Raw genomic sequence first — 26,743 nt, forward strand, 5'->3', positions numbered from 1 at the left:
TACCTGTCCAAGGATCATATGCTCTCTGTATCAAGCACAAAATCACTGTACTGCATATGAATCTTGGAGTCACTGAATCACATACTTAAAAATATTACTTTTTAAGAGGTGTCCCTTACTGTATGGTTACTGTGACCTAGGAAATTCATTCTTCATATTCCCATGCCTTAGAGTTTTCATTATGTCAGCTTTGTAGAATTTTTGCCTGAAAATGCATTGCTGGGTCTAGAAGTATGGAAATGCTGTTCAGGTGAGATTCATTCTCCTGAGCTTTTAACGTAATAAAGTGATGTGAGATGCGTTACACATCTGTGTGAGATGTAAGGGTTACCTAAATAATAACACTGTCCTCAACTGTTTACAAAAGTCTGAGTTTAATAAATTGTTATCTTGAGAATGAACAAAAATCAGGATTTTAGCTGCCCTGAGCAATCATGTAAGAAAAATCAATAGGATTTTACTTAGCAGTGGAAATATGCAGCTATGACTGAACTTGTAAATTGAGTAGTAAGCTTGACTTTTGAGAGCATCTTCTTGAAGATCATCTTTTTTGTCCACATTCAAAAGGAGTTTAGTGGCATCACAACTTTAAGGCTCGGGACCTTGTGTATATTCAATGCCTGGATAAAATCATTATCATTTGAGTAAGTCAGATGCTGAATTTGGTCTTCAACCTCCTTTGCTTAAGCTGTGCAAAAGAGATGTTACAGAACTATAAATGATGAATTTAAAATGCTGTGTGTGAGAAGGATTCTCAGTTAGTGTTAAAAAAAAAAAAAAAAAAAAAAAGCTGTCCCCTATATAGTTTACTCTCATTTTTTTCAAGATTGAACACTGGTAAGAAAAGGGAACAAACAGTCTCAGTGTTCTTCAAATGATTCTCTTGTCTGTTCATGAAGTTTCTCCAAACACTTCATAGAAACTTCTGCCAATTACAGATTCTTTTTAGATCTTGGTGTTTTGAAGACTTTGATGGAGATTTTTTTCTCCTCTGGTGTCTGGTCACTCTTCTAATCCCTTTTCTAAGTACGTTTTGAGCTATACCATTGCCAGCTGAAGTGACTGTGTGTGTCAGGAAGAAGGAATAAAATGCAGAGCAAACCCATTCTTAGATGTTTCCCTGGACCACAGGTCATGCAATGATGTCTCCTGCCACTCTAAGTGAAAGGTCCAAGAGGACCTTTCCAAGATCTGGTCTAAGGAGGTCCAGAAAAAGAAAACTGGGTGATCACTGAACACTGTTGGTCTCTGCTTTTTCTTAATACTTGCTTGCCCTGAGAAAACCCCCCAGGAAATTTCAGGAAAAGAGATTTTTTTAATTCTTTGCCCTCAGCCATATATGCACCCTTCCAGCTGACTATACTAGTACTGGTAATTTCCTGGAATATTACTGTATTCTGTAGCATCTCAACATACAATTCTTTCTCTACACGTGGAAGAAAGGGAAGGGAAGACTTTTGTCTTTCACACACCCCTTATTCAATGAGAAACTGAGACTACTCTTAAGCTTCACCAATCTCTTTCACCTCCTTCCCAAGCAGATAATTTTGCACCCAAAGCGAAAGACCCACTGCCATTGTCTCCTCACATCTTGGCCACTGTGGTGCTCCTAAAGAGACTTCATGAACTTCCTTTAACATTCACTGGAATATCAGATCCTTTGAGTTCATTCCCACATTAAATTACATTTGACATCACTGGCTGGCGCCAGAGATCCCTGCCAGTTGCACCAGCAGTCCTGGTGATATGCTGATATAAAGTGACAGAATGTAGTGTCATATGCAGCAGTCTGTAGACGAACTTAGAAAATATTAGAATCCAAGAATAAATAAGTTCTCACTTATTCTTCTGTATCTGTCCTCTCTAAGAAGTTTGAATGCTATTGAAAGAAATAAGTAAGCCCCCAATGTAACACAGAAAAGAATGTAAACACATTGATGCTTTTGATGAAGGTTTGTTCCTCGATTATTTTTGCAGTACATCAAACTGCCTTACACTGCTGACAGAATATATACAAGAGCTACTTAGGAATTTTCCATTATTTGCAGGTTTCCTGTCACAAAAGTGGAATGAGATATTGATGTGTTGTTGACTGAAAGTGAAGTGGCAACTACTGTTATTTTGCAAGTTGTCTTTAATGTTTACCACACAGCTGCAAGATCAGTTACTGTATTGTGGTGGTTCAGAAGCATTTCTGGCCAGGATTGCCAAGGTTTCCCCTCAGTTATTAAAATCATGATGTCTGTTTTCCTAGAACGCACCAGTCTTGGTGAACCAAGTATTGAAGTCTTCAACATCTAGATATGATATTGGAGTGTGTGTTCATATTTCTACTTCACTTTCTTCCCTTCTTCCTGTTGCACCAAGAAAACTTTCAAAAACTTTCAAAGCTTGGTTGTACTAAGCTATGATCTGTGGCAAAGAGATCCTTACTGACTAACTGTAACATCTGACAAAATGGTAATGGTCAGATTAACCTCTGGCTGTTCCATTCAATATTCAGTTTAACCATCCCCATATTTACTTCTCCTGTATAACACTGTAGGGTTTTATAATCTTATTTCCTTGTCATTGAAAAACTAGGACATGAAGATTTTCACTGAGAAATTCAAGACCAAGGCTGCTTTAGCATGTCTAATTTTGTTGCTTCAGTGATGAGATTCATTCCTATTTTTTTGACCTACAAGTCAAGTATGCAAATGTCTTGACCAAGTCTTTGCATTGGGAATATCTTTGCTTCTTAGCAAGTCAAAACATTTCTAGTCCACTGTTTTGCCTTTCAATCTGCCTATGGCATCTATTCTTTACAAAAACGAGAAGAAAGATGTTGAAAATGTAGCATGATGATCTATAAAATAAGAAAATTGTTTATTATAAAATTTCTGGATTCTCTAGGTTCTAGTGAGAACTTACTGAAGACTCATCTGATTCCTATACTGTTTCTGGGCATTATACTCTACAGTCTTTTTCAGGGAACGTGGTTTTCCCACAAATATATTAAACGTGCAAAAGTCACTTATTTGTTGTTGATAATTTTCCTATATTGTAAAACAGCTTCAGAAGATAATTAAAAAAAAATTGCTATATTTTGTATCATAAATCATGGTAGATCTTAGACTGGTGGTTTATTTGCTGTATAAAAATCAGATCCACGGTATCTTCTTGGAACCTTGAACTGTGGTAAAGAATTTGTGCAGGAAGGCCCCAAGCAAACTGTACTAATTAGCCTGGCCAACCTGTAACCATCTTTCTTTGGATTTCCTTCCAATCCATCCACCAGAGATTTACTTGCCCAGGCAGACTGTCACCTCTGATATAGCACAGCTGTTTAGCCTTGGACCAGACTTACATGAAGTCTATTACAAAAGCACAAGACAGGACTGTAATTTTCAGTGTCGGGATCTTCTCCTTGGGTAAATGTGTTGTATGAAAACTTGTTATGAGATAGCTAAAGTGGAACTCCTCATACAATTAATATCTGTTTAACTAGAGCTCAGACACTGATGGTAGTATTGATTTCAAGTATCTTGACAACTGTGATTTAAAAGTTGTCACTAAGACATCCATTCACACTTTTACTAAGTGATTCTCTTCTTGAATCAGTGCAGAATGCTGGTGTTGGGTGTTTTTAACAGTCCTACTTAAGAAATTTTGTCATTGTCTTAAGAGTTATCCCTATGTTAGGCTTCACAGGAGGTGTTGCATCTTCACCCTATATCAGTATTTAAGGCAGTAATATAAGTCTTGAAATAGAAAACTATGTAAAACTTATATTGATTCTAACCTTGTTACTTAGAGAGGTTTTCAGGACTAGTTTTTACTTTCACTAAGCACCTACAGCTGGTTAGGAAAAGAGAAAACTAAATGGGGGAAGCTGTTATTCTCTTTTTAATATTCATCACCCAAAACCAGAGTTTATTCTCTACATTTCTGAGAGATTAATTTTGTCCTTTTGTACATTAATTGCAGTGGTCAGTTGGGTGGGTTTGCCTGATCCAAATCCATGATTTTGTCTTGGAGTCAAGTTCAGCTGTTCTGATTTGTGTTGTACATCACGTTAAGCAGAATGTACAAGAAATAAGTTTTGTTCATTTAATTATGTAAATATTTGTCCCAGTTGATGGTACTTGGAGGCTTTTGCTTATGCCAGCCTTGAAGTCCCATTATGCTCTAGGGAAGATCTATTATGTTTTACATATTTAAATTTTTTATTATGCTTACAGTTTATATAGAAGTACATAGCAAGTGTATTTTTAACATATTTTACCTTTCATATCAAAACTAGAAAGGAGAAGTCGAAATGAATGTTCAGACTTTCAGCTCATTAAAGGACCTTTCAGCTCTTTTAAAAGGCTTGGACATTTAGAGAAAAAGGTGCTGCATGTTTAAGCACTGCTGATTACCAATTAAAGAACTCCAATTTCACACAGTCACTGGTTTTGTAACCATAGATTTGTTATAGGTCTTTTTTTTTGAAGATACATTTGAAGTTTGGACTTAAAATCCTTGGTGTGTCATTTTTTCAGTTCAGGGTTTACTTTCTGTGATTTCGGATAACTATTATTGGAATTTGCTTCTGGCCAAATAATAGCAAAATTTCGTATGGCTAGAGTATTCTCTGTAACGGTTTTTGAAAATATTTAAATGTTTTAATGATTTAAAATGTTATCTTTGTAGAAAACTTAAGAAAAAACCTTAAAAAACTTGTCCTTCCTCAGGGTATTTACATTTTTGCTGATAGTTCATAAACAGAATTTTAGAAACTGACTTCAAACATCAGGGCCCGTTTTTACAGGCTCACACACACATGCTATGGCATTTTTTTACTTAAAGCAAATTTACATCTAGGAGGTAGTAATGCAACCATAGAAAAGTTTTCCTCTCCTTATATACCAGGTCCTGTTTTTGTTCTTTTTAATTTGTAGGCTTAAATCTTACCTACAAATAACGAAATACAACACCAAAAGTGAACAGAACTGCTTTTAAATATTGGGAAGTAGGAACATGCAAAGGAAAATCCAGAACTCTTAAAAATTATGAGTAGCATTAATCATATTAAAACGCTCCTAAAAATATCGCAGGGAGAAAAAATGAGTGCATCAATAAGAAATGAAGGAAATGTTAAAGGGCATCCTTATTCTGAGTCACCAGTGCAGAGAGACTAATCAAATCTTACAGCAGCCTGGCATTGATAGATATTAAGCATAGGATATCTCATTCCACTGGCACACTGGCAAACCACTAACACAAGATCTGAAGTGATGAGGGGATTATGAGCAATGGAGATTGCCATGTAAATAACCGGAATGTCTATTCCCTTGCCTATGGCTGTAGTTTCCATTATAGAATTTGGTTTTATATGTTTGTATCATCTGTACTTTTCACATTTACTTAATGGATACCTTAAAATACAACATGTCAGTTACCTTTCATTTACTGTGAGATTATTTGTTCCCTGTTTCTGTAACCTTCCCAGCATTATAAACTTCCTTTTCACTAGTGCTTATGAAACTTAAGGAATATTTTTGTGGATCACTTTATTCGAGAATGATAGTAAGTCCTGTTACTCGCTTACAATTCCTGCGTGCAGCTGTAGAGGTGAATATCTGCTACATAATAGCTCTTTTACTATGAATGTTATTTCATAAATCTAAGGGAAATCTATTCTCACAGGATTCAGGTGCATAGGCGAAAGCCATGTTCTAAGAATTGATTTCATTTAATGATTTCCCCCCCTGCGTTTTACATTATGTTATAAGGCTGAAACATGCCCGCTTAAAAACAGAGAAATTGCTTAGGAAAATCAGAAAACTCTGTTACTTACCTGATCAGATGAGCATGAGGATCCACTGTAAACTAACAAAAAAGTTTTAATTTATTGCACTAGACAGATATACACAAAGGCACTAATTAGATAGGGCAACGAATTTCCTGCAGCTGCAATAATAGCTAAAATAACATCCAAATTAACATCAGATACACGTCTCTAAGTATATGTATATATTTAAGATTGTAGTACAAAAACATACATTCTATGCCTTGCCTGGCCATCACCTCTGACACTTCCTGCTTTTATCTTTTCATGGTTTCAGCATCTATGTAACTGTGGTAGAGAGCCTTTTCTCCTGTCATGGGTTTAGATAGTCACATTTTGTCATGTGCTTTGATCCCCAGATTCTGTTTGGTTTACTTCTTTTTGGCTTTTCCCTCACTGATATCTATCTTTGCTTCATTTTGTCATCTCACTTCATTATACTTAATAAACAACTTTGAACATGGGTTAAACGATACCAAGAGACGAAAGCCTACAATTAATCCACACAAAATTCTAGTTACTGCTGTTTAACCTCTTTTCTACAGGCATTAAAATTCAAAGTTCTGATAAAAAATAAAAAAGTTGGAACACTTGAAGAAGGTATGCTCAGGACGGAAGATGAGACTGGTGCTGAGACTCTTGCTGACACTGAAGACGTGTCTGAGTCTGACTTACTGTCTGATGAAGAGACAGATGACACAACCGCTCTTTACCGATCCAGGAGTCCCTCTAAAAGAAGAAAAGATAGTAGAGCTTCATCCGGACCACCTTCAAAAAAGTCAAAGGTAACTTTTGTCTTGGTTTAATATAGAGAACACATAGATGTGTGTTAGCTTCTTTCTTTTTCTTTTAAGAAGAAGGAATTTGTTATTATATAGATAATAATATTAATAGAGACTATTCAATATATATATTAATAGAGACTAAATTTAAAAGCTAGACTTTAAAATAACTTAGAACAATGCATTTTGAAATGACATGTTTTAGCTCAGTGTTTCAAAGTTTTCCTCTTCTTACAAGAAACTCCAAACTGGACCACATTTTAGTATCCAAATAAAAGGCAACCTTTCCCTGTGCTCCCATCTTGAGCTTCCACTGCATTTTTCTCTTTTAAGTCTTGTGCTTGCCCCAGGTGTTCAGTACCACAATAGATCTAAGATGAAGTTGCCCAAATATTTTATTGGTCCCAAGGCCCTCCTGGAGAACACTTGTAGCAGTTCCTGATGATGACAGACAGAGTTAACTATTTCTTCCTGAAGTCCACCAGTCTATCTTGGAGATCTTGAAGAGTTCCCACTCCCCTATTTTCTTCTGTTCTGGATTTATGCATGAAATGTTTGGTTGTGCTAAAACATCTTTTCAGCACTTAGAATAGAAAAGGTGTTTTTACATTTTTCATGCAAAGACTTAACATTAAGTATTATTTCTGAAAGAAAGAGTAAAGATTGGATGTGATCTTCTTTTTGAAAGTCAAATTGAACTTAATTCGCATCTAAAAGCAAGTATAATTCTCTACCATGGGAACCTGGTGCATCATCAGGATTCAAACTGCTTTGTTCAAGTTTTTAAAGACATTAAGCTTCACTGTGTATCCAGCCACATCATGCTCTAATTACCTGAATGTGGGTAAACTGGCAGTGCTCCTCAGAACCCAGTGTTCTTGCTGAGAGGCAGTTTCTTTTTCTGTGTCCCTTTTCTTTTAATGATTTGATGGTCAAGATCTTTGTTTTTTTCTCTTTCCACCTGATGAAGAGAGATAGTAAGGAAAAATTCTGAGGAAGGATGGAGTCCTCTTTGAAGAGGAAAGGCCAACTTTCCAGATAATAGGGTCAAATATATTTGTAAGATCATGTCAGAGACCAGAACAAACACCACATACTCCAGACCAGAAACAACATGTATGTGGTCAAATTTCACAGGCAGAAGAGAAAATGGTTTCCAGGATTCCACTCTGTTGGAGTATTTAGCCTGAGGTCCCATTATGGGAGGGTGTGAGAGCATTTGAATCCACAGCCAGGATACCCCAGCGATGCTGTTGGCTTTGCCTCTGTCCCTGCCTGCCTCATCCAGAGAGTCGTGTTCTTCAGGACTTGTGTGACAGTAGATTCCCATTGCTCCTCATGGGACATAGCCCCAGAATAATTAATGCACTTGAACTTTGCACAGTTTAAGAGCCATGAGCAGGGAATCTCTATTATTTTGCCAGGTGAGAATTTGCCTTCAGAAGCTTTAATGCCTTGTAAACATTACGAGCGTTGTCAGCTCTTTGCTGGGCACTGCCCCTGCTTAGCTCCCAAGTGATGCTAAGCAGAAGGGTCACTTAGTACCTCACAGTGAGAGAGAAGACCCTGGTAAAATCTCAGTCCCTTTGCTTTTGCTTGCTTTGGCAATGGAGGAAGACTAAACAAAGATTTTGGCAAAAGAACTTTCTGCTTGATTGAAGAAGAAAAGAGTTTTCCTAACTTCAGAGCAATGCTTGGAGGAATATGCCTATGACTAATTTGCTTGGCGTGGTAAAATATTCTCCTGTTATTCTACGTTTTGTAGTTGAGTTTATGCTATTGATCTTTTCTTGTACTTTATGTATTTGTGAACATAAAGTTGGACGTATATTTTAAATGAGTAATGTTTAAAGCCATGAAAAATTATGTTAATTTACATAGCAATCTCAGAATGAGGAAAATTATAAAGTTATCCAAAAGAACATTGGGATAGGAAGCACTGGCAGCATCTCTCCATTCACCCTACAGTTGCTGTGATAAACATGAACACAATAACCTTAGTTATCTCTGGCTGTATCAACTCTCACTATCAAAAGTCATAAATTCATTAACTGTGACATATTTTCTCATACTTTATTCATGCAAAATGGTAGTTTCTCTGAATCAATAATGGTAATAATAATAATGAAATATGAAAATTGTGACTTTTTTATTTTTCCATTATTCATATGATGATTATTAGGTGAAGAAGCCAAAAATTGCCATTGCACTGTCAGACCTTGTGGTTTATACCAAATCTTCAAAGTTTGTGAGCTTTGAGCATTCCATGGAGAATCAGAAGTGCTATGAAAATAACTCAATTGGAGAGGCTAAAGCACGAAAATTTGTAAAAAATTCAGGTAATTTATTTTGATTTAATCAGCTAAAACTTTCATTGTTGCTATGGCTCCCTGTCAGGGGTTAAAATTTTATGAAACCCATACTGTCTGATTTTATTTGGTTGTTTTTATTATATCATTTTAGAAATGTCCTTTGCACTGCATTTTTAATTTCAGTTGGTTGTGAAAATTGAAATTCAACTTTCTTTTAATTTCATGTAGCTTTATAAGAACTAATATTAACACAGTCTATAAAATGTATGACTGCCTTTTGATTAATTGTTTTCTGCATCAAATAATTTAGAAGTTACAGTCAATACTTGAAAGCATGTGGAATAGATTCCACACTGTCTTCCTTGTCTGGTCTCAGCACTCTCTGGAGTTGGGCATGGAGTCCCTCTGGCTTTAGGGAGAGCTGCAGATAAGATTAACAGATTGGATGAATCCCAGAGAAGGCAGTTTGCTCCATTGGACCAGACCTTTCATACCAGCCAAACTGGGTTACTCAAAACTCATTCTGTGTTGGAGCATCTCCGTTTGGTGCAGCCACTACAGTGCAGCCTCTGCTGTTTGAGCTCCAGCTGCCTGCCAAGAGCCTCGAGGGAGTGTTGAGAGAGATCACTGACTGTGGCAATGAATCTGCCACATGCCCATTCACTCAGGCCAGCCCAGCTGCCACCCACCCCTTTGTGGAGGTGATTCAGTGGTTGGTTGGGTGAATGGTGCTGAACAGCATCAAAACAAGTAGGATTTTGCCAACAGACAGTCCTCTCTGGCTCCTCTGGCAATCTAGTGAACATAAAAGTAGTTATATGAAAACAAACAAACAAAACCAGCCAAAACCCCACCCAAAGAAGGAACAAACCAAACCAAACAAAAAACCCCCAAAATAGGGTGAAGGGAGGATGGAAAAGATCAGAGTGATGACCCTGGAAATGAATAATTTTTTGTTTAAATATTAAAAAAGAGTTGTGTAGATAGAAGTCACCTGAAGTTTGCCACATCTGTGTAGTTTATGCCTGCATATGAGGAGGGAGGAACCCTGCTAGCAGGAAGAAAAGCGACCCACTTACTATCTTCTGAAGTTTGTAAAAGAACCATTTAAGTGTCATTTAAAAATATGCTGTGCACTGGTCTTGATATTCTTCAGTCATTTTGTTTAATCCTCAAAATAGCAAACAAACTAAGATCATCTTGGGGTGATTTTTTTCCCACTGAACTACTAAAGAATGAGGGGGCTTTGAGCAGTTTCCTGTTTTGTGTCTTAGTTTTCCATGAGAACACAGTAGGCTTTAGTGTAAAAATCATATATTTACCTAGCAAAGAGGTGAAGAAACAGAATATTTCACTGCAGGGATGATGCTTGGTTATTAAACTTTTAACAAAAGTCTGCATTATATGCAGAAATGTGAGTCAAACCTACACAAAATATTGAAGTTATAAAATAGGATTTTAGCTGTATCTCAAAAGTGGTATATTAATATATAATGCATGTGGTAATGTTAAAATAGAATACATTGTTATGATATTGAGTTAAAAACATTGCTGAGTCAGATTATTGTATTTTTATTGTTATTTATTTGAGTAGACTCTCTTTAATAATAAAGTTTTTCTTACCAAGCTTTTACCATTCTGTTTTTAAGCTAAAGAGTTTATTTCACATACTACAAGATTTATCACAAGAATCTACCCGAGAGGATCAAGAATGACTTCTTCAAATTATTATCCTCAAGAGTTCTGGAATGTGGGGTGTCAAATGGGTATGTTTGTCTGCAAAGACTATTACATTCATGGTGTTACAGATGCAAGAGGTTTTTTGCTTCCTAGAGTATTTTTTTGTTATGTAAGTTACATATTTTCCCCCAGTGGCATCAGTGTCATTTTGTGTTACATAAACTTCTCCTTTCAGCCCATATATCCTAGCAATTTTTCATCCCTAGTAATTATAAACATCGCTTTGTGTTAGATAGCTGCATCTTATCCCAAACATCCCATTTATTATATTTTATTCATTTATTTAGTGTGTTATTAGTTTGTTTAAAGAATACAATGTTTTTAAGCTTCCATTACACAGCAGTGGAAGTCTCCTCTGAAGGATCTGTGGGTTTTCAGTGGTTTTCTGTGACTGAAGTTGCACAGATACAGGAAATATGGGCACAACAACTAATAGTGGTGCCAAGAATTCCCAGAATAGGATATGCTACTGCAAGGAGCCACTCAAACATTCCTGGTGAGCACAATACCCAGGTACAGCTGGGAGCTGCTGAGAGTCTCCTGGGTATGTGCAGATGCAACATAAATTTAGCATCTTTAGTTTCCAGTACAAAGTTCCCTGAATGATGAAATAAGTCCTGCTTCCCTTCATTTCAAGTCATTAATTTGAAACTGTTAAAAATAAGCATGACTTCTGTGCTCAGCAGGCTTTGAGAAACCTCTCACCTGCAAGCATTTTCCCCTTTTTAACGGCTTTAGAGACAATCTTGCTCCTTCATCTCTTTGTTCTTCAGTTTAAAAGATTCTCATTTACAGAGCATTTTTCCATGTCTGTCTTCTACGCCCTCTGCAGCCTTCGGTAAAGTAGAGAACAATATTTTTTGCATCCGCATATATATTCTGCCTTTTATTCTGAGTCTATGCCGAGGGCACCTGAGGGACACTCTGGGGTGAGGAGGGCAGTTTGCCGTAGGCTCCCAGTTTCGAGAGGTGAAAGGTGTGGTCTCACCTTGTTACACTGAAATACACACTCATCCAAGGACAGGCACAGATTTCACTTTGCCTGTAGGGCCCTGAAGCTTATGTCACCCTTATTCCAGGCTGTCTTTTTCACTGGTTTCTTCTCTCATCTCCAAAAATATCTTCTGTGGCAAGTTACCTTCTCCAAAATGTTGTTAACAGTGTGCAATTTCCACTCAATCATGCACATACGTATTATTTATTGTGTAGCCCCCTAATGTACCCCCAGTTACGCTCCTACAGTTCGAGAACTTAGGATGAGCACTGTGTATACTCTCCCCATTGCTATTAAACACTAGTAAGTTTGTTTCATGCTTAGATGAAGCACTGGCCAGAGGTCCTTAATTTAAAATTGAATTAATCTCCCAGGCTTATCATGCTGCAGTTTACTAGTTTTCTTTGTAGCCTGTAAATCTCCATACTGATCTCTGCAAAAAATATCCATTTGTTAGATCTGAGACAGAACCGAAGTCTTTCAAAATTAGTTTACTCAGAGCATACTTTAAAGAAGATTCATTCTAAACAATAATATGGAAAACATATGATTTTGGATGTATAGGGGGTTTGGGCCCCTTACTGGAAGAATTGAAAATATGCAGGAAGTGGCTAAATCTGCCCTCTTGGACCCTTCATTTGCATCTTCATTAAAAAAAAAAAAAATCTCGTGGGAATAGGCTGATTTAAACAATTCTTCACGTATATTATTTCCAAACCATGATCGATTTATTCTTAATTCCCTTATCTGTTTTAGATAACTGTTTGGCAGAAATATAACTGCTCTTCACAATGCAGGTCCCAGAGGGAATCTCAGTGAATTTTTTCCCGATGTCCTTCCACTGACTTTGCACAGATCTTTTAATTTTTATGTCTGTCCTGTGTCTGCATAGTCCACATACCTTTCCTGTCTCCCTGCCATTGCACTTTACATCCCATGCACAGATCTCTTCTGTCACTTCCCTAAAACTGTTCACAGGACTCTCAGATTTCTCCCGTGTCACCTATCCGCCTTCTTCAGCTCCTTTTACCCCCCCCCCCCCCCACCTGCTAGCTTGAGTTCCTTTGACATCCATGACTCTTCTGGCTGGGCAAAGAAAATATATGAGGTTTTGTTCAAACCTACATAAAATACTGCCTGCCAGGCCTCTGCATCATGGAATGATGAGAGCTGAGCTATTCCTTCACTTCCCTTAGAGATCGACCCAAACCAGTGCTCTTCTCTGTACCTTGCCAGCAATTTTCCCTAAATTGCTTGGAACATATTAACTCAGAGCAGCCTGGCACTCAGCTAAAGCAGGATGAAACGGTCCAACAGGCTCAAGATTTGTTGGGGCTGAGGACGAGACATGTAATTGTGTAAGCCTAATTTCCAGAGGAAGGCAAGTTGAAAACCTCAGTTAAGAGTACAGAGCTTCCACAAAATCGCTTTTGAGTATTACTGGGTACTGCATGTCCATTCTCTGAAAATTGAGACTCATAAGAGAAGGATAGGTTTTGTGAACAAAGAGGTCTTATGGAGAAAAAAAAAAAACCCTTATAATAGCCTGTGGAAAATTAGTATGCCTCCTGCATATAACTGCAGTGTGGCACTGGAAAGAACTGGTTTGGTGTATCCATAGCTCCTTTTTATTTAGTAAATAAAATGAATGTAAAGATTTATTCAGGGAAAGAAAATTAAGGACAGTTATTTAAATAAACATATATCAGTTGAAATATATTGACCAAAAAAAGCAGAGCAAAAAATCCAAAACGTAAGAAAGCTTCAATGAAAATAAAAATAGGAAGACTTAAATATCCTTTTGAATATGGCCTTTGAATGCAGTATGAAACATTATCCATGTATCAAAACACTCTACAGGAATCACCAAAACGTCATAAGTTATATGAGAAAACCATGGTATGGCAGGTACAGAGTTTTGTATCAGAAGGGGCCATATAGAGCATCTGCTTTCTGGAGCACTCATAAAAATTTATATGCTACTGTGAAAGTTCCTCCACTTGTATGATGGATTTTTTTCTTATTCTAGGCTTTGTTTTGGTCTGTGACATCGAAATGTAGCTTGGCAGTTTTGTCACATCTGTTTTGTGGCTCAATCTTGCGTGCTATAATATGGTTAAAAAAAATGCATAAAAAGAGGAGTGATATAAAGTTTTCTAACTAGTTTTGATTTTAACCTCTGATTTTAATCTAGGGGAAATAAACCCACTTATTTACATCTTGGTGTGCCTCACCTGTGCAACTTAAAATGACTGAAGTCTGACCTTGCTTGGGTTGTGTGTCAATACCTATATTATAAATGTCTTCCTAATATGGTTTTAACAGTCCAAGAATTCCTCTTTAGGAAGTGAAAATCGGATTTATTAAAACTCAGCTAATGAACTCAACTGATGAATTTCCCCAATTTAATTTCCTAGGCAAGGGGGATCTTCCTGAAGGTGTTTTAACCCGCTTAAAGGGGAACCCATGCACAGTCTTGGAGGGCCATGCACTGTTTTCGGTCGAGCTCATAAGACTCTCTTTCTAACATTCTTTCTCCTTTGTTTTCCATATCCTCCAACTGCTGCAGAATAGTCTCCACACCACTATCATAAATCTTACTAAATACTGATGAATAATGTGTTGTGAAAAGGTAATATTAAGATGCCAGAGAACTGTGTTCATTGTGTAGCTGGAAAAAATTCCACAGCTGTAATAGGTCACACAGTCATCCTGGTTTATGGACCTCCCCAAAAAGGTTGCTTTGCTTCTTACTGTCCATAAGTCCTCAGCCCAACTGGACAACTGTTAGAATTGCAGACTCCAGGGATATGATTAATCTAATACTTCCAGTAAGCACCTTTTTTTTTTTTTCCATTAAACTTCATTGATTTGATCACCGCAATCTGTGGTGGGGCAGCTAACTCAGGTGTAGACACGTGCAAGTTAGCTGGGACAGTATCATTCAATATATGAAGCTCCCTAAACATCCTTAGCTTCCCTTCGGAATGGCTTCAAGGTCTGGGAGTTGTTTTGAATGATGGTTTCATGTTTCTCCTGCAGAAATGTGTCTACTGTCAGGTTTATGAAAAGGCTGTTGGGTTGCTCTGTAGCCTGTTTATTTTTAGGCAGTTTTTGGTGTATGTATTTCACTGGAATTTCACTTAAAAGCAAGAAACATTGAATTTAATTTTATCAAGTTTTTTCAGCTACCTTCACTTCAGACAACCAATAGAATAGTAAATCGTTTATCTGAAATCCTGTAAATTTTAAAGAAAGACAGTAAAAATTGCAGGGGCACATGCACCTCTGAAATCCTTGCTGATCTTATTCTAAACTCTGTGTCAGTGAGTCAGACTAAGACAGGAAAGGGAGGCTGGTAAAATACACTGTTCCGCCAAGGAACACAAGTAAAAAAAATTTAAAAAATTTTTTGGTAAAAGTATCTGTTTAATGATGAATGAAATCAGTTAAATGACAAGCAAAAGATGCTTAGATTTACACTGAAGTGTAACTTTCATTATATTCATTAGTGACACATTCATTAGATAGCAAAAATCAATTTAGATTTTAGATTTGGTAATTTATCAGAAATGCTTTGAGTACTTTTCCCATGAGAACCTCATAAGAGAGAATCCCTAATTGAAACCACTCACAGATATAGGTGGACAATGGATGACTTTTAATCATCTGACATCTTTTTGTCCAGTAGAACTACTTGTAGTTATGTAGGAACAGCGTCAGCAATTATGAACCGAAGGGCTGAATTCTTAACATTTCCAACGACAGCGTCTTTAGAGCAAAACTATTGAATCGAATTGTCCAATGACAATAAAAAAAAGACTGACTGCCCATTCTAAGCCTGTCAAGTCAGACAGCTATGCATTTACTCAGTTCTCAAAAGAGTAGTTGCTTTTCCCATGGCAGAATCCCTCATGTTGTAGGTCATTCAGAAATTAGGAGTCTGTAGAGTAAGAGCAACCATTTCAAAATACGTCAGTGACAAATAAAGTCAGAAATTGTAATTAAGCTTAATAAAAATTAGAATCTGAATACCTAAAGCCCAATTTTATTCTGTAAGGAGAAGGAAAAAATACATACAGTCTGAAAATTTTTTTTTCTTTTTGCTGGTAGACCAAAGTCCTTGTTCCTAAAGTTTGGGTGGGATCTCACCTCTTCACAGGCTTGGCGAGAGGGCTAAAGCTGCATGAAGATTTAAAAAAATTAAAAACCTCTAGGCAAAAGGGATGCTGAGGACACCTAAAAGACTGACTTTGGACAGTATGTCCTCAAGCCTGAATTAAGTCCCCTGAGATGGCAGTGGGGATCAGAGTGACATGTCAAGACAAGACCAGACCAACAAGCAATGCTCAGAGCCATCTGAGGAGGCTGCTGTGATTTGGCAAAGAGGCTTGCTTATTCTGGAAGTCTTTCTATTTCCTCAGATAGACCCAGTTAAAAACAGTGCTTAAAAAAGACCATTTTCCCTGGTTTCATACTTTGACCACTCAGTGATGGAGCACATTATCTTTCTTACATCTGTTGGAAGTGAAAAAGGCTTATAGGGTACTACATATGCATTGCATTTCTCCTATGCAAACTCATAGGACGCCGTATTAGATTTAGTACATTGAAAATATTATTCAAAGGGAAATACTATTTGTACTTGAGCACATTGTGATAGTTAATGCTTGCACAAGGCTTAGAAATTAGTGTTGTATTTATCATTCAGATGATGATGGTATTATCATATTTTATTTTGATAGAATTTGTTTACTACTGATGAGATCCCATTGCTGTGTAGTCTGCCTCCATTAAATTAATGCTTGCCTATTGGTATATGAAACAGGTGACAATTTCTCATAATGCTACCATTTATTCTTCCTTCAGGTGTCTTCAGTTGATTTTAATGTGATCCGATGACTAAATATTCTCCCTTTGCATCCCAATTTTGAGTCAGCTCATACTCAGTTTTAAAAAACACTTTCATCCCTCTGAAAAAGGGTCATGTGGAATACCCAGCCATGTGAGAACTTAGAATCACAGAATGGTTTGGGTTGGAAGGGACCTTAAAGATCACCCAGTTCCAGGCTCCCTACCATGGACAGGGACACCTTCCAATAGACCAGGTTACTCAGGGCCTCATCCAACCTGGCCTTGAACACTTCCAGGGATGGGGCCTCTACAACTTCTCTGGGTAGCCAAATATACCCTTTGTATTGTGGGCAACCTGTGCCAGTGTCTCACTACCCCTCAGAGTAAAGAATTTTTTCCTAATATCTAATCTAAACCTACTGTCTTTCAGCTTGAAGCCATTCCCACTTGTCCTGTCACTATTTGCCCTTGCAAATAGTCTCTCTCCATCTTTCTTGGACTTCTGAAACATTTGTCTAAGTTTGGGCAGTGATGGATTGGGTGCAGCTGCGAGCTGCATGTGAGAAGAAAGGACAGACTGTCAATGCCCAGCTGGGAGTGCTAACACGGAATGAAAGCAGTGTCTTCAAATCCAGTCACATAGATCATCTCATAACCAGTGGCAACATACCAGATCATTAGGATATGGTCTTGTTTTCAACAGCATTTCCCAGTCTGTGTGGAATTCGGTGCAAATTTTAAGTATTTAAGGCAAAGAATTGCATTGTATTCATTGAGTGGCCCACTTTAAGAACAGAGATAATTGGAAAGAGCTGAGGGAATGGAAACAAGGCTGACAAAAGGGTAGGAACTGTGATCTATTATATCTCTTTAGACTTAAATGAGTAAGGTAAATCATGGAGATGGGAACATTGGCAATGAATGGTTTTTACATATGATATTGTTTGAAATCACATAAATTTTTGAGATGGATTTTAAATGGCATAAAATGCAATTAAGTAACTCATTTTAAGAGAAATTGGTGACAAATGTGTCCTTAGCCATTTTAAAATCTTACCTTTTAAATGGAGAAAATACACTAAACCTTATGTACGTAATATAGCTGATTGAACCAGGAAGCAAAGAATAAAAAATTAAAAAATGAGAATTTTAATGTCCCAACAGGACTATTAATTGAGAAGCAGGATCACTTACAAAAGACGTGCAGTTTTCCTCAACTGCCTTCAAATCATAGTTACAGGGCTCATTTTGGTTTTAAAAAGCATTTGCTTTTAGTCTATAAATTGTCTAGAATGGTAGTGCTTATGGAGGGCACTGCATTTAAATATTTAGAAGGTTGTTAGTTCTGCAATTAGCTGTGGGACTGACTTTAGTTGACTCCTTGTGATACAGAGGGTTGAGGTCAAGTATACTCCTTGTATTCCTCTGTGCACTGTGGATTGTTTCATCTTTTGGAGCCAGGCAATTTCCTAACTTCCATGTGCTTTATGAAGTTATTTACATCTGGGGCCTACTGGGACAGCCGTGGAAGCTTTGGTACTTTGCAAGATGACTTGAGTGTTAAATACTCTGAGCTGAAGGAGATTTGGCCTCGTGGTTCCAGGAAGGCAGATCCATTTCAGATGCAGGAATCACACTGAGGAATTCCTTTGCTCAGGCTGTCATCCAAGACCATGTTTTGCTTTGCTGTTTTGATTTTGGTGTCAACATTAAAAGGCTTTCAGAGCTTAATGAAAGGACTGAGGAGAAAGTTTAGCAGTGTATACATTTAACTTCAGGTGTCTGTATTTCCCCATGAAATCCATACATTAAGATGATGTACTGCTCAGATGGTTTCATTGTAAGAACATTTAGGCTTCTTTTCAAAAGAAATTGTCAGTTTAAAGCTCTCTTCATACATGCATTAAATTTCTACCGTTTCATAAAACAACAATACCGAGGTTGTTATTGACAGTTCTGCTCTTGAATTCAGCAAAACTAAAATGAAACACTGGGTAGAAATTCAGTCTTCCTTGCAGAAAGATGTTGCTAAGCCCACACTTCTAGGCATAGGCTTTAGTTTATGATCCTTGCCATTTCTCAAGAAGTGTAAGGATTATAACTGCATCTGATTAAAAAGAAAAACTGTGCATCAACAATGCACCATAAAGCAGTGTCCTGGGAGGCCCCAAGCAGCTGCAAACCTTGCAAACAGTTTTAGTAGAGGTGTGCATCTCAGAGAATAGCACGCAAAATTTCACACTCCCTTAATCACCTTAAAACTTGCAATGCCAAGAAACCAGTAGGTAGATTAAAACTACTGTGCTGTGTGTCTTTAACTTATCTTTAAACATCAACACTATGTTTTCACCTAATTTAATTTTACCTCAGAATAACATTGCCCTTCACATGTGTTGCAAAAGTAATTTTCCTAATATGATGAAACGTGAATTATTCTCCTTTGCTTGTTTCTGTTGTTACATCAGATTTTCCTGCTTGGTAGCCTATAAAACTTGGCAAATTTAGCAATAGTCTCATTATGTGCAATCATGTAATTTGTTTCATCGTGTGGAAGCTGCTATGTGAAGCTACGACTGTTCGATTTGCCTAATTTGAGCTACACTTTTTAAACCGCGTATTCTGAGTATGGCCTAGGAATCATCTGTGAACTGAGAGATCTTGGGTTGCCTGTAGATCGCACCAGGGCTCAGACTTCCAGGGCCCTTGGGGTTGCAGCTCTGTAGCATCACTGCACAGCTTGAATCAATGTATTAAGATATGACAAGCGTCATATAGCACCACATTTGGGGCCATTTCTGGATGATGTGTTGACTCATAAAAAAACAAATTGTGAACCACTGCCAAAACCGCACCAGGAGAATACTTACCCTCTTTTAAAAATGTGCAATGGGCAATACGAACACTTTGAACTTTGATTTTTGTTGTCCTTTGCATATTGAGACAAAATTTATCTCTGCATCTACGTTAGCGATTAGTTCAAAACAGGAGTGCATGTTGTGTTTTGTCATTGTTGTTTGGGTGGGTTTTTTTGTTTGTTTGGGTTTTTTTAGGCAAGATTTCCAATTGTTCCTACTTGTTGCATGTTGGTTCATGATGCAGAGCAATCTCAGGTAGCACAGATAGGATTCCTTTCAGCTGAAATAGATGATGCACACAGGGAACACTTGGTGTGTTCCAGCCATTGACTGACTTTGAGGCCACGGAACCAGCCTAGAGCTCTTCTGAGGTAACCCCACCAAACACATGTGCAGTGCAAATACCAGGCCTGTAGCACCAGCTACTTCATTCCTATTTTGTTGTTCACTACGGGACGTTTTAAAAGGATCATCAAAGCAGTGAAGAAACAAATAATTTTTGCGGTGAAAAAAATTTTGTGCATTTTCCACATCAGATGAGGATTTTTGAATTGAGCCAGATCTTTATTTAGTACATTTATATCATTTCATTGGAACATGTAATAACATCTTCTTCCTGAATCATGAGGACTCACTTAAACTGCTAAAGTCTTCCTTCTTTTTTTCTTACCAAGCCATCAAGTAAATGACTTTTTATCATTTTCTATTTAACACATGTCATGTTATCACTTCACTGATTTGACTTCTGCATTTTCTATTTTGAATGTGACAGGAAGCTCTAATGCACTGGAATAGGGAAAATTTCATTAAACAGGTCTATTTCAATGTTGGCTTTATCTCATGAATTACAATATCCTGTTGACTAGAAGTGTATTGTATTATTGCTGCTGCTGCAGCAAACCAAGAATGTTTTGAACTGCCAAGGAAAGGAAAATCTGTCAGGTGTGTTCTGACAATAATCACCAATACTGGAGGATTAAACTCGAAGAGAGTGTGCTCACATAAATTTAGGAACACTTTTAAAATTGCTTCCATAAACTTATATGTATTTGCACTGGATATTCTAACTCTAAGGTAAAGCTTCTTGATTTTCTGGATGACATGTTTTTGTGATGAATTCTGCACCATAACTAAGGTTAGATACAATCCTATAGTTTTGCCTTCTGCACCAGAACTTTGTTAGCAAGTTTGGGGTGCAGAGTCTTGCTGCTGTAGAGGAACTAGTATGTGAATTTAGTTCTCATAGAGAAAAAAGATGTCTCCTTTCATATTCTCCAAGGTCTAATTTAGAAAGAAAATGGAAAACACGTGACATACTGCAAAGTAAAAAAGATGTATAGGGTAATTCTTAAAATGTGGTGCAGTTCTAAATAGTGCACTGCTTTTGTGCACAAATAATTCATTATTGAAAGCTGCTAAATTTAGGAGAAATAACAGGAACTTACAGATGAATTGAAAGATATACCTATTCTAACTCCATTTGCCTTTTTTTTTTTACTCTTTATTTCATAAAATGGTCTCAAATCTAATTCACTAAAATCAATATTTATCTAATTTTACAGTGGCCTTAAACTTCCAGACACCGGGAACACAAATGGAATTGCAAGATGGAAAATTCCTAGACAACGGTGGTTGTGGCTACGTCCTGAAACCTGAGTTCTTGAGAGATCGCAACACAACATTTACACCTAAAAACGTGGGAGCTTACAGCAAACCAATGTCTCTGTCAATAAGGGTAAGATTATTTAAAAATGGGAAAACAAACGTTACGTAGTTCGGATGTATTTGTTATCTCTTATTGGTTTCTCATTTTATCCCCCCTTCTGGTTGTTAGAAAGTTCAATATTGTTTTTTAACAAGATGATAAAACTCTCATATAGTATCTGTTGCTGCTTCCCATTTGTAGTTCACTGGGGTTTGCTAAAATATGTGGGTGCTCAGAGCTTGTAAGGGTTTGCAAAAATATATAGTTTTTTCGTGGTGCTTTGTACAGAAATATAAACAGTGTAGCTGACAAAGGGACTGGTCAGCTGTGGTTGTGGAGACTGAACTCAGAAATCAAATGTGCCTTTTTGGTGTTTTTTTCTTTAAATATTAATATTACCATATGTACTGTTATAATGTGAACTGACAAATAGTAATGTTTAAAGATATGACGGGAAGCTTTATACTTCTTTTAAGTTTGATTATCTTCCTGTGCATCTATAAAAGACTATTTGTCATCCTAGAATAATATAAATAAGTGTGAGGAGGAATGAATTAATAAGACTTTGAATTATTTCTACTTCTCCCAAATTAAAATGTGATGTACTTCCTGAAAATATTAGAAATACATGTCATTTACAAATAATGGGTTAGAAAAACCCTGGTTTTGAGGTCAAATAGATGTTTTATAATTGTTCACTAGTTAGAAAACTACCTTTTCCCAATGAAAATTTGATACTTCTGATTACACAGTACACTACTTGCATAAATGTCATTTAATTAGCATAAAATTAGTGTATAATTGCTATTTTGTTTCTTTCAGAGAAATAAAGAGTGGAGATAAAACATTAGTTAATAACAATTATGAAGTACTTACATAATGCATGCACCTAATCAAGACCATTTTAGTGTCCTGACAGTGAGCATACCAATTATGAATAGACATTGCTGAATGATTTCAAGCAGCCAGGCAAATACCTCAATTATTTTAGCCCTTATTTGTATAAAGCAGGAATTAATTAAGATGAGCAGAACTCCCCACCTGTAATGCAGGAGACAGACAAAATCACTGACAATGGGAAGTAAATGTCTGAGTGTGGAAGAAGCTTTTTAGGCTGAGGGCACAGTCTGAGATTACAGGCTGGGTGGTGGAGGCTACAGAGGAGCAGGGGCATCCCACCAGCTGAGGGACTGCAGGGCACAGGGAGCTCCATCCACAGAGTCAGCAGCAAAACCCAGGACATGGTGGTTGAAGACAAAAAATAGCAGGAGTCAAAGGAGAAGCAGTTTCTGCTGAAAAAGTTACTAACTTGATGAGTAGAGAAATTACTTAACAGGAGGCAAAGATACAAAACATCTAGGGCCCAAATCTCTCAGAATGACTGAGAATGAATCAATCAATGAAGAACAGAAGTGAACAGAAAAATCACACGAGGCCTGATTTTACTGAATTCAATATCCTTCTCTTAAGCTGATGAACCAAAATTCCCATTGACAAGAAGCATATAGCCTTTGAGGGACAAGTACAACTATTCCAGGTGCTTCATGAGGAGACTTCTGAGCCCAACATTTTTTACTGCTCTCTGTATGTCTGCTCCACCTTGAGTCTCAAAACTTAATTGGCTTTGTGGTTATCATGTGCTGAAAAGAGCTCACTCTTTTCCCACCCCACGGGGAACTTAGACTGGGTCTAGCAATAGTCTTGGCCAGTGGGGCTACATTTTCATCATGATATTCAGGACATGGCAAGGAGCCTCCCCAGGTTCAAAGTGGGCAGCCCACGAGTGATTACAAAGCTTTCTAGTGAAGGTAGTAGCTATTTTTTAGGAAGAAAGGGGACAGCATCAGTGTGAGCTACTGCTCTTCCGTGTCAGGCTAGACCTTTTCTTGGAGCAAGATGTCACAGAAAATACTTAAGCAAAAGGTGGAATTTGTGGGGTTTGATTTTTTGTTGGTTGGCAGGGAAATAAGAATCTCTATCATGAGTTTTGATGCTTAGTCCTGAGACCAGGATCAGGAGTCATATCTTTCCCCTAGGCTTGCAGGGTTGTCTCTCTCTTTTCATACATTCCATACACTGATTTCTAAAAAGGAGATTATGCATAGATGGTAATTATCTCCTAGGTGTCCTGAGATACAGGAAGAAAGCATGCAAAGTTGTGACTTTCATGGATCTTTTCTTAGGCTGGGTGCCAGATTACAGGGCAGTCTGAGGCAAAATTTCTAGGTAGCTAACTAAATTAAGGAGAAAAACATCAGGGAGCTTACTAAATGCAGAGGTTTTACTATGCAAGAGAAGGAACACAGGTGAGGCAGTCTGCTACATACCCTGTAACACAACGCTGATGTCACCATGGGTGTTGATGCTGGTCCAATAGACACAAATTGGAATTCATGAGCTTGGTATTAGAAAATGAGAGATATCATGAAACTGATTCCTCCAACATTTATGTCTTGCTATTGAATAAAAATTTAAACCTGAAAATTTTTATTTAAAGCATGATATCAGGTATTTTATTCTCTTTTAACAACGAGGGTGGCAAAACACTGGAGCAGGTTGCCCAAAGAAGTAGTGGGTGCCTTGTCCTTGTCAACACTTAGAGTCAGGTTGGATGGGGCCCTGAGCAACCTGATCTAGTTGAAAATGCCCCTGTTCATTGCAGGGGGGGTTGGACTAAATGACCTTTAAAGGTCTCTTCCAAGCCAAACCATTATGATTCTATGAAATTATCAAAAAAGTTAAATGGGAAGGACCATATTCCTAATTTTCTTGTGTTTATATATATTTTTAGAAGAGTTTATAGCTGGTATATGGTGCTTACAATAGTTTCTTACGAAACAGCTATTTTGACTATGGCTACTATATGGCTACTATGTATAGTTCATTCTTAGAGTTATTTCAATCCATTACAACTTTAATTTTCCAGCTCATCAGTGGTCATCAGTTACCACCCAGCAGCATGTCGAAGACTAACAAAGCTGACCCTTTAGTGCAGATAGAAATCTATGGTGTGCCAGAAGACCAAACAAAAAAGAAATCTAGTGTTGTAAAAAGCAATGGTGAGCATCAGTCTGATTCTCTTGACTGTGAATACAGCACAATAGTATTTTATAAGGAATTACCAGTTTTTGCATCCCAGGACATTGTTATTAACTTACATAAACTTCAATTATTTCTCTCTAGACTAGGATCTACTGGCACAAAACTTGTAGCAGAAGTTCGTGCTATGTACCATTTTTGTAGATTAGTAGGTTAAGGAAGCACAAATTCCTAGTTAGGAGCATTCTCCTAAAAGAAGATGGAATTGTTTTTACACGCAGCTGTCACTCTGGATTGGCAGCTCAGCCCCACAGAGCTGCTTGCCCACTCTCCCCCAAATGGGGAGGAGGCAAAGAAAAGCTGCACACGGAGGCAGAGAAAAATGAACAATTCATCCCCCACTTCCCATAGAGCCATTTCCAGGAAAAGAAGGTGTTATGGTTATGCTTTGTTATGCATTATGGTTACTTGGGCAGGCAGACACTGTAACTCTGAATGTCCTCCTTTCCTTCCTCCCTTCCCCCAGCTTTCTCTTGCCAAGCACGATGCCATATGGTCTGGAATATCACTTGGGCAGTTGGGGTCAGCTGCCCCAGTTGTGTCTCCTCTCAGCTTCTTGTGCACCCCCAAGCCTGTTGTCTGGGATGGGGAGGGCATGAAAAAGACAGGAGTCCTTGACACTGTCCAAGTCCTGCTCAGCAATAACGTGACCATTGGTGTGGCATCAACACCATTTTGATCCAAAACGTAGCACTGTAAGGGTTGATACGAAGCAAATTAACCAGCCTAAACCAGTACACTAATTGGTACATTTAAAGACTTTTATTTTCTGAAGAAATTTCTGTAGCTTCATCACTTAGCTCATAGGAAGTTTCTAGGAGGAGTAGTCCCTTAATTACTTGACAGGTGAAGTGTGTACTCTTTGTAGCTGTCTTCAAGCACTCCCTTATCTTTATCATATAGATCTTCTTGATGTCTCAGACTACAAGTTCCCTGTGATCTCTTTTCTCCTGTACCTCTGTCTTCTGTTTTTCCTTTTCCTTTTTTATAGATGGCTGCTGTTTGAAATCTGCTCCTGAATTCCTTTTCTCTGTATGAACGTTGCTCAAGACAAAGCAATTCCCTCCTGTTCCACATCCTCTTTTTGTGTTTCTAGTCTAGTGAATGTTTTACTACCTGAATTTATTTAGCTCCTGCCTCATTTCCAGCACTGTAAAAGGAGAAACTTTTGCAGAGGCATGAAACTATATGTCTATATAGACAGAGGCTCTTAACCTGGTTTTTTGCTCTTCTAAGAGATGACACCGACTTCGTTAGGCTTTTGTTTTACAGCATGATAATCTGTGCCAAATCCTTAGGAAGGGGCTGTCCTGTACACTGTAAACAAGTCACAAGCAGTCTAAGTTTGTTTCATTCTCAGAGCTTCCCACTGACAGTTTTAAGCCCATATCTATACAAAAGATGTGATCTATGTACCCCCGCAGTCAGTGGGAGTCTCATTATCTATTTAAATGGGCACAGAAATCTAGGGAAGAAGAATGAACCTTCACCAGTTCAGACTAATGACAGCAGATACAATAATTCGGTTATTAAGTAGAAAAAATGAAATTGTATTTTAATCCTGTTTCTTTTTTTTTTTTTTTTCCCATTAGCTTTGTGCCCTAAATGGAACGAAACCTTTTCTTTTAACATTCAAGTTCCAGAACTAGCAATGATACGCTTCTGTGTGGAGGATGAGGTCTCTCTGGTTAACAATGAATTCCTTGGTCAATACACTTTACCTGTGCTGAGCCTGAATACAGGTAAAAATTTTATGTGAGCCACCTATAAGAGCTCTACAAAATCTGCGCTTTCCAGGCTTTTATCATTACGGCAGCATTGAGAGAGTGTAGCGTTATGTCTAATTTCTAAAGGAGGATTGTATAACTATATGTAAAAATGGCACTCCCTGGTTTTTGAAGTATGCAAATCTCTGAATGTAAATCCAGGATGTTGAAATCAAAATAATATTAATGACAGTTAATTATTCCTACTGCAGTATTCCATACTAGAGAGAAACTGCTCAGATGGTATTTTAATTCATTACAAGGAGCAAGATTAGTCACAATGGTTATGAAGGCAACAGTTTTGTGCACTTTCTACTCAGTTAGGCTCAAACCTCAATACAAACCAAATTAAAACAAACCAAACCACCAAAACCCCCTCAGGTAACCTATCTGCAACTTTTCAGTGTGGAGAACAAAGAATATAAATTAGGCAACATATTTATGGTATTTTTCTTGCTAGAGTTTCTGGAACAGTTCCTGGAACCTTTTGTAATGAGTAGGTTGCACATAAAGAGAAGTCAGAAGGCCAAGGAGAAAGGCTTATGTAAAATGGCTGTTTACTACACTGGGTTTCTAAAGCTATTTCTGACAAAACAAACAGCTTTTATTAGTGAATAAAGATGTGGAGGGAAAACATTGGATCTGGCAACAGGCACCGCTTCTTTTTTATTAAGCTTAACAGGATTTTAAATGGCTTTTTTTTCCCCCATGTTCTAAAGTCATAAAGCTGCTTGTGATTCTTAGTTGAGGTTGAGGAGTTATGCAAGAGCAAAGACATTACTCTTGGAGCACAGTTGTTTTTCTACAACATAAATTTTTAT

General features: G+C 37.5%; 1 protein-coding gene across 1 annotated transcript in view; it reads left to right on the forward strand.

Annotated features, from left to right (window-relative positions):
• Window positions 1-26,743, forward strand: part of PLCZ1 (phospholipase C zeta 1) — a 44,984-nt gene that overhangs the window by 15,557 nt on the left and 2,684 nt on the right. The window contains exons 7-12 of the mRNA XM_027905216.1: window positions 6,361-6,600; window positions 8,780-8,936; window positions 10,559-10,675; window positions 20,915-21,087; window positions 23,984-24,116; window positions 25,749-25,898. Coding sequence (XP_027761017.1) covers window positions 6,361-6,600; window positions 8,780-8,936; window positions 10,559-10,675; window positions 20,915-21,087; window positions 23,984-24,116; window positions 25,749-25,898 — 970 coding nt within the window. The remainder of the gene's footprint in view (window positions 1-6,360; window positions 6,601-8,779; window positions 8,937-10,558; window positions 10,676-20,914; window positions 21,088-23,983; window positions 24,117-25,748; window positions 25,899-26,743) is intronic.

The sequence above is a fragment of the Empidonax traillii genome, unplaced genomic scaffold (assembly GCF_003031625.1).
Source record: "Empidonax traillii isolate 1590-97213 ecotype Southwest subspecies unplaced genomic scaffold, ASM303162v1 scaffold1131:size219079, whole genome shotgun sequence".
NCBI classification, from domain to species: domain Eukaryota; kingdom Metazoa; phylum Chordata; class Aves; order Passeriformes; family Tyrannidae; genus Empidonax; species Empidonax traillii.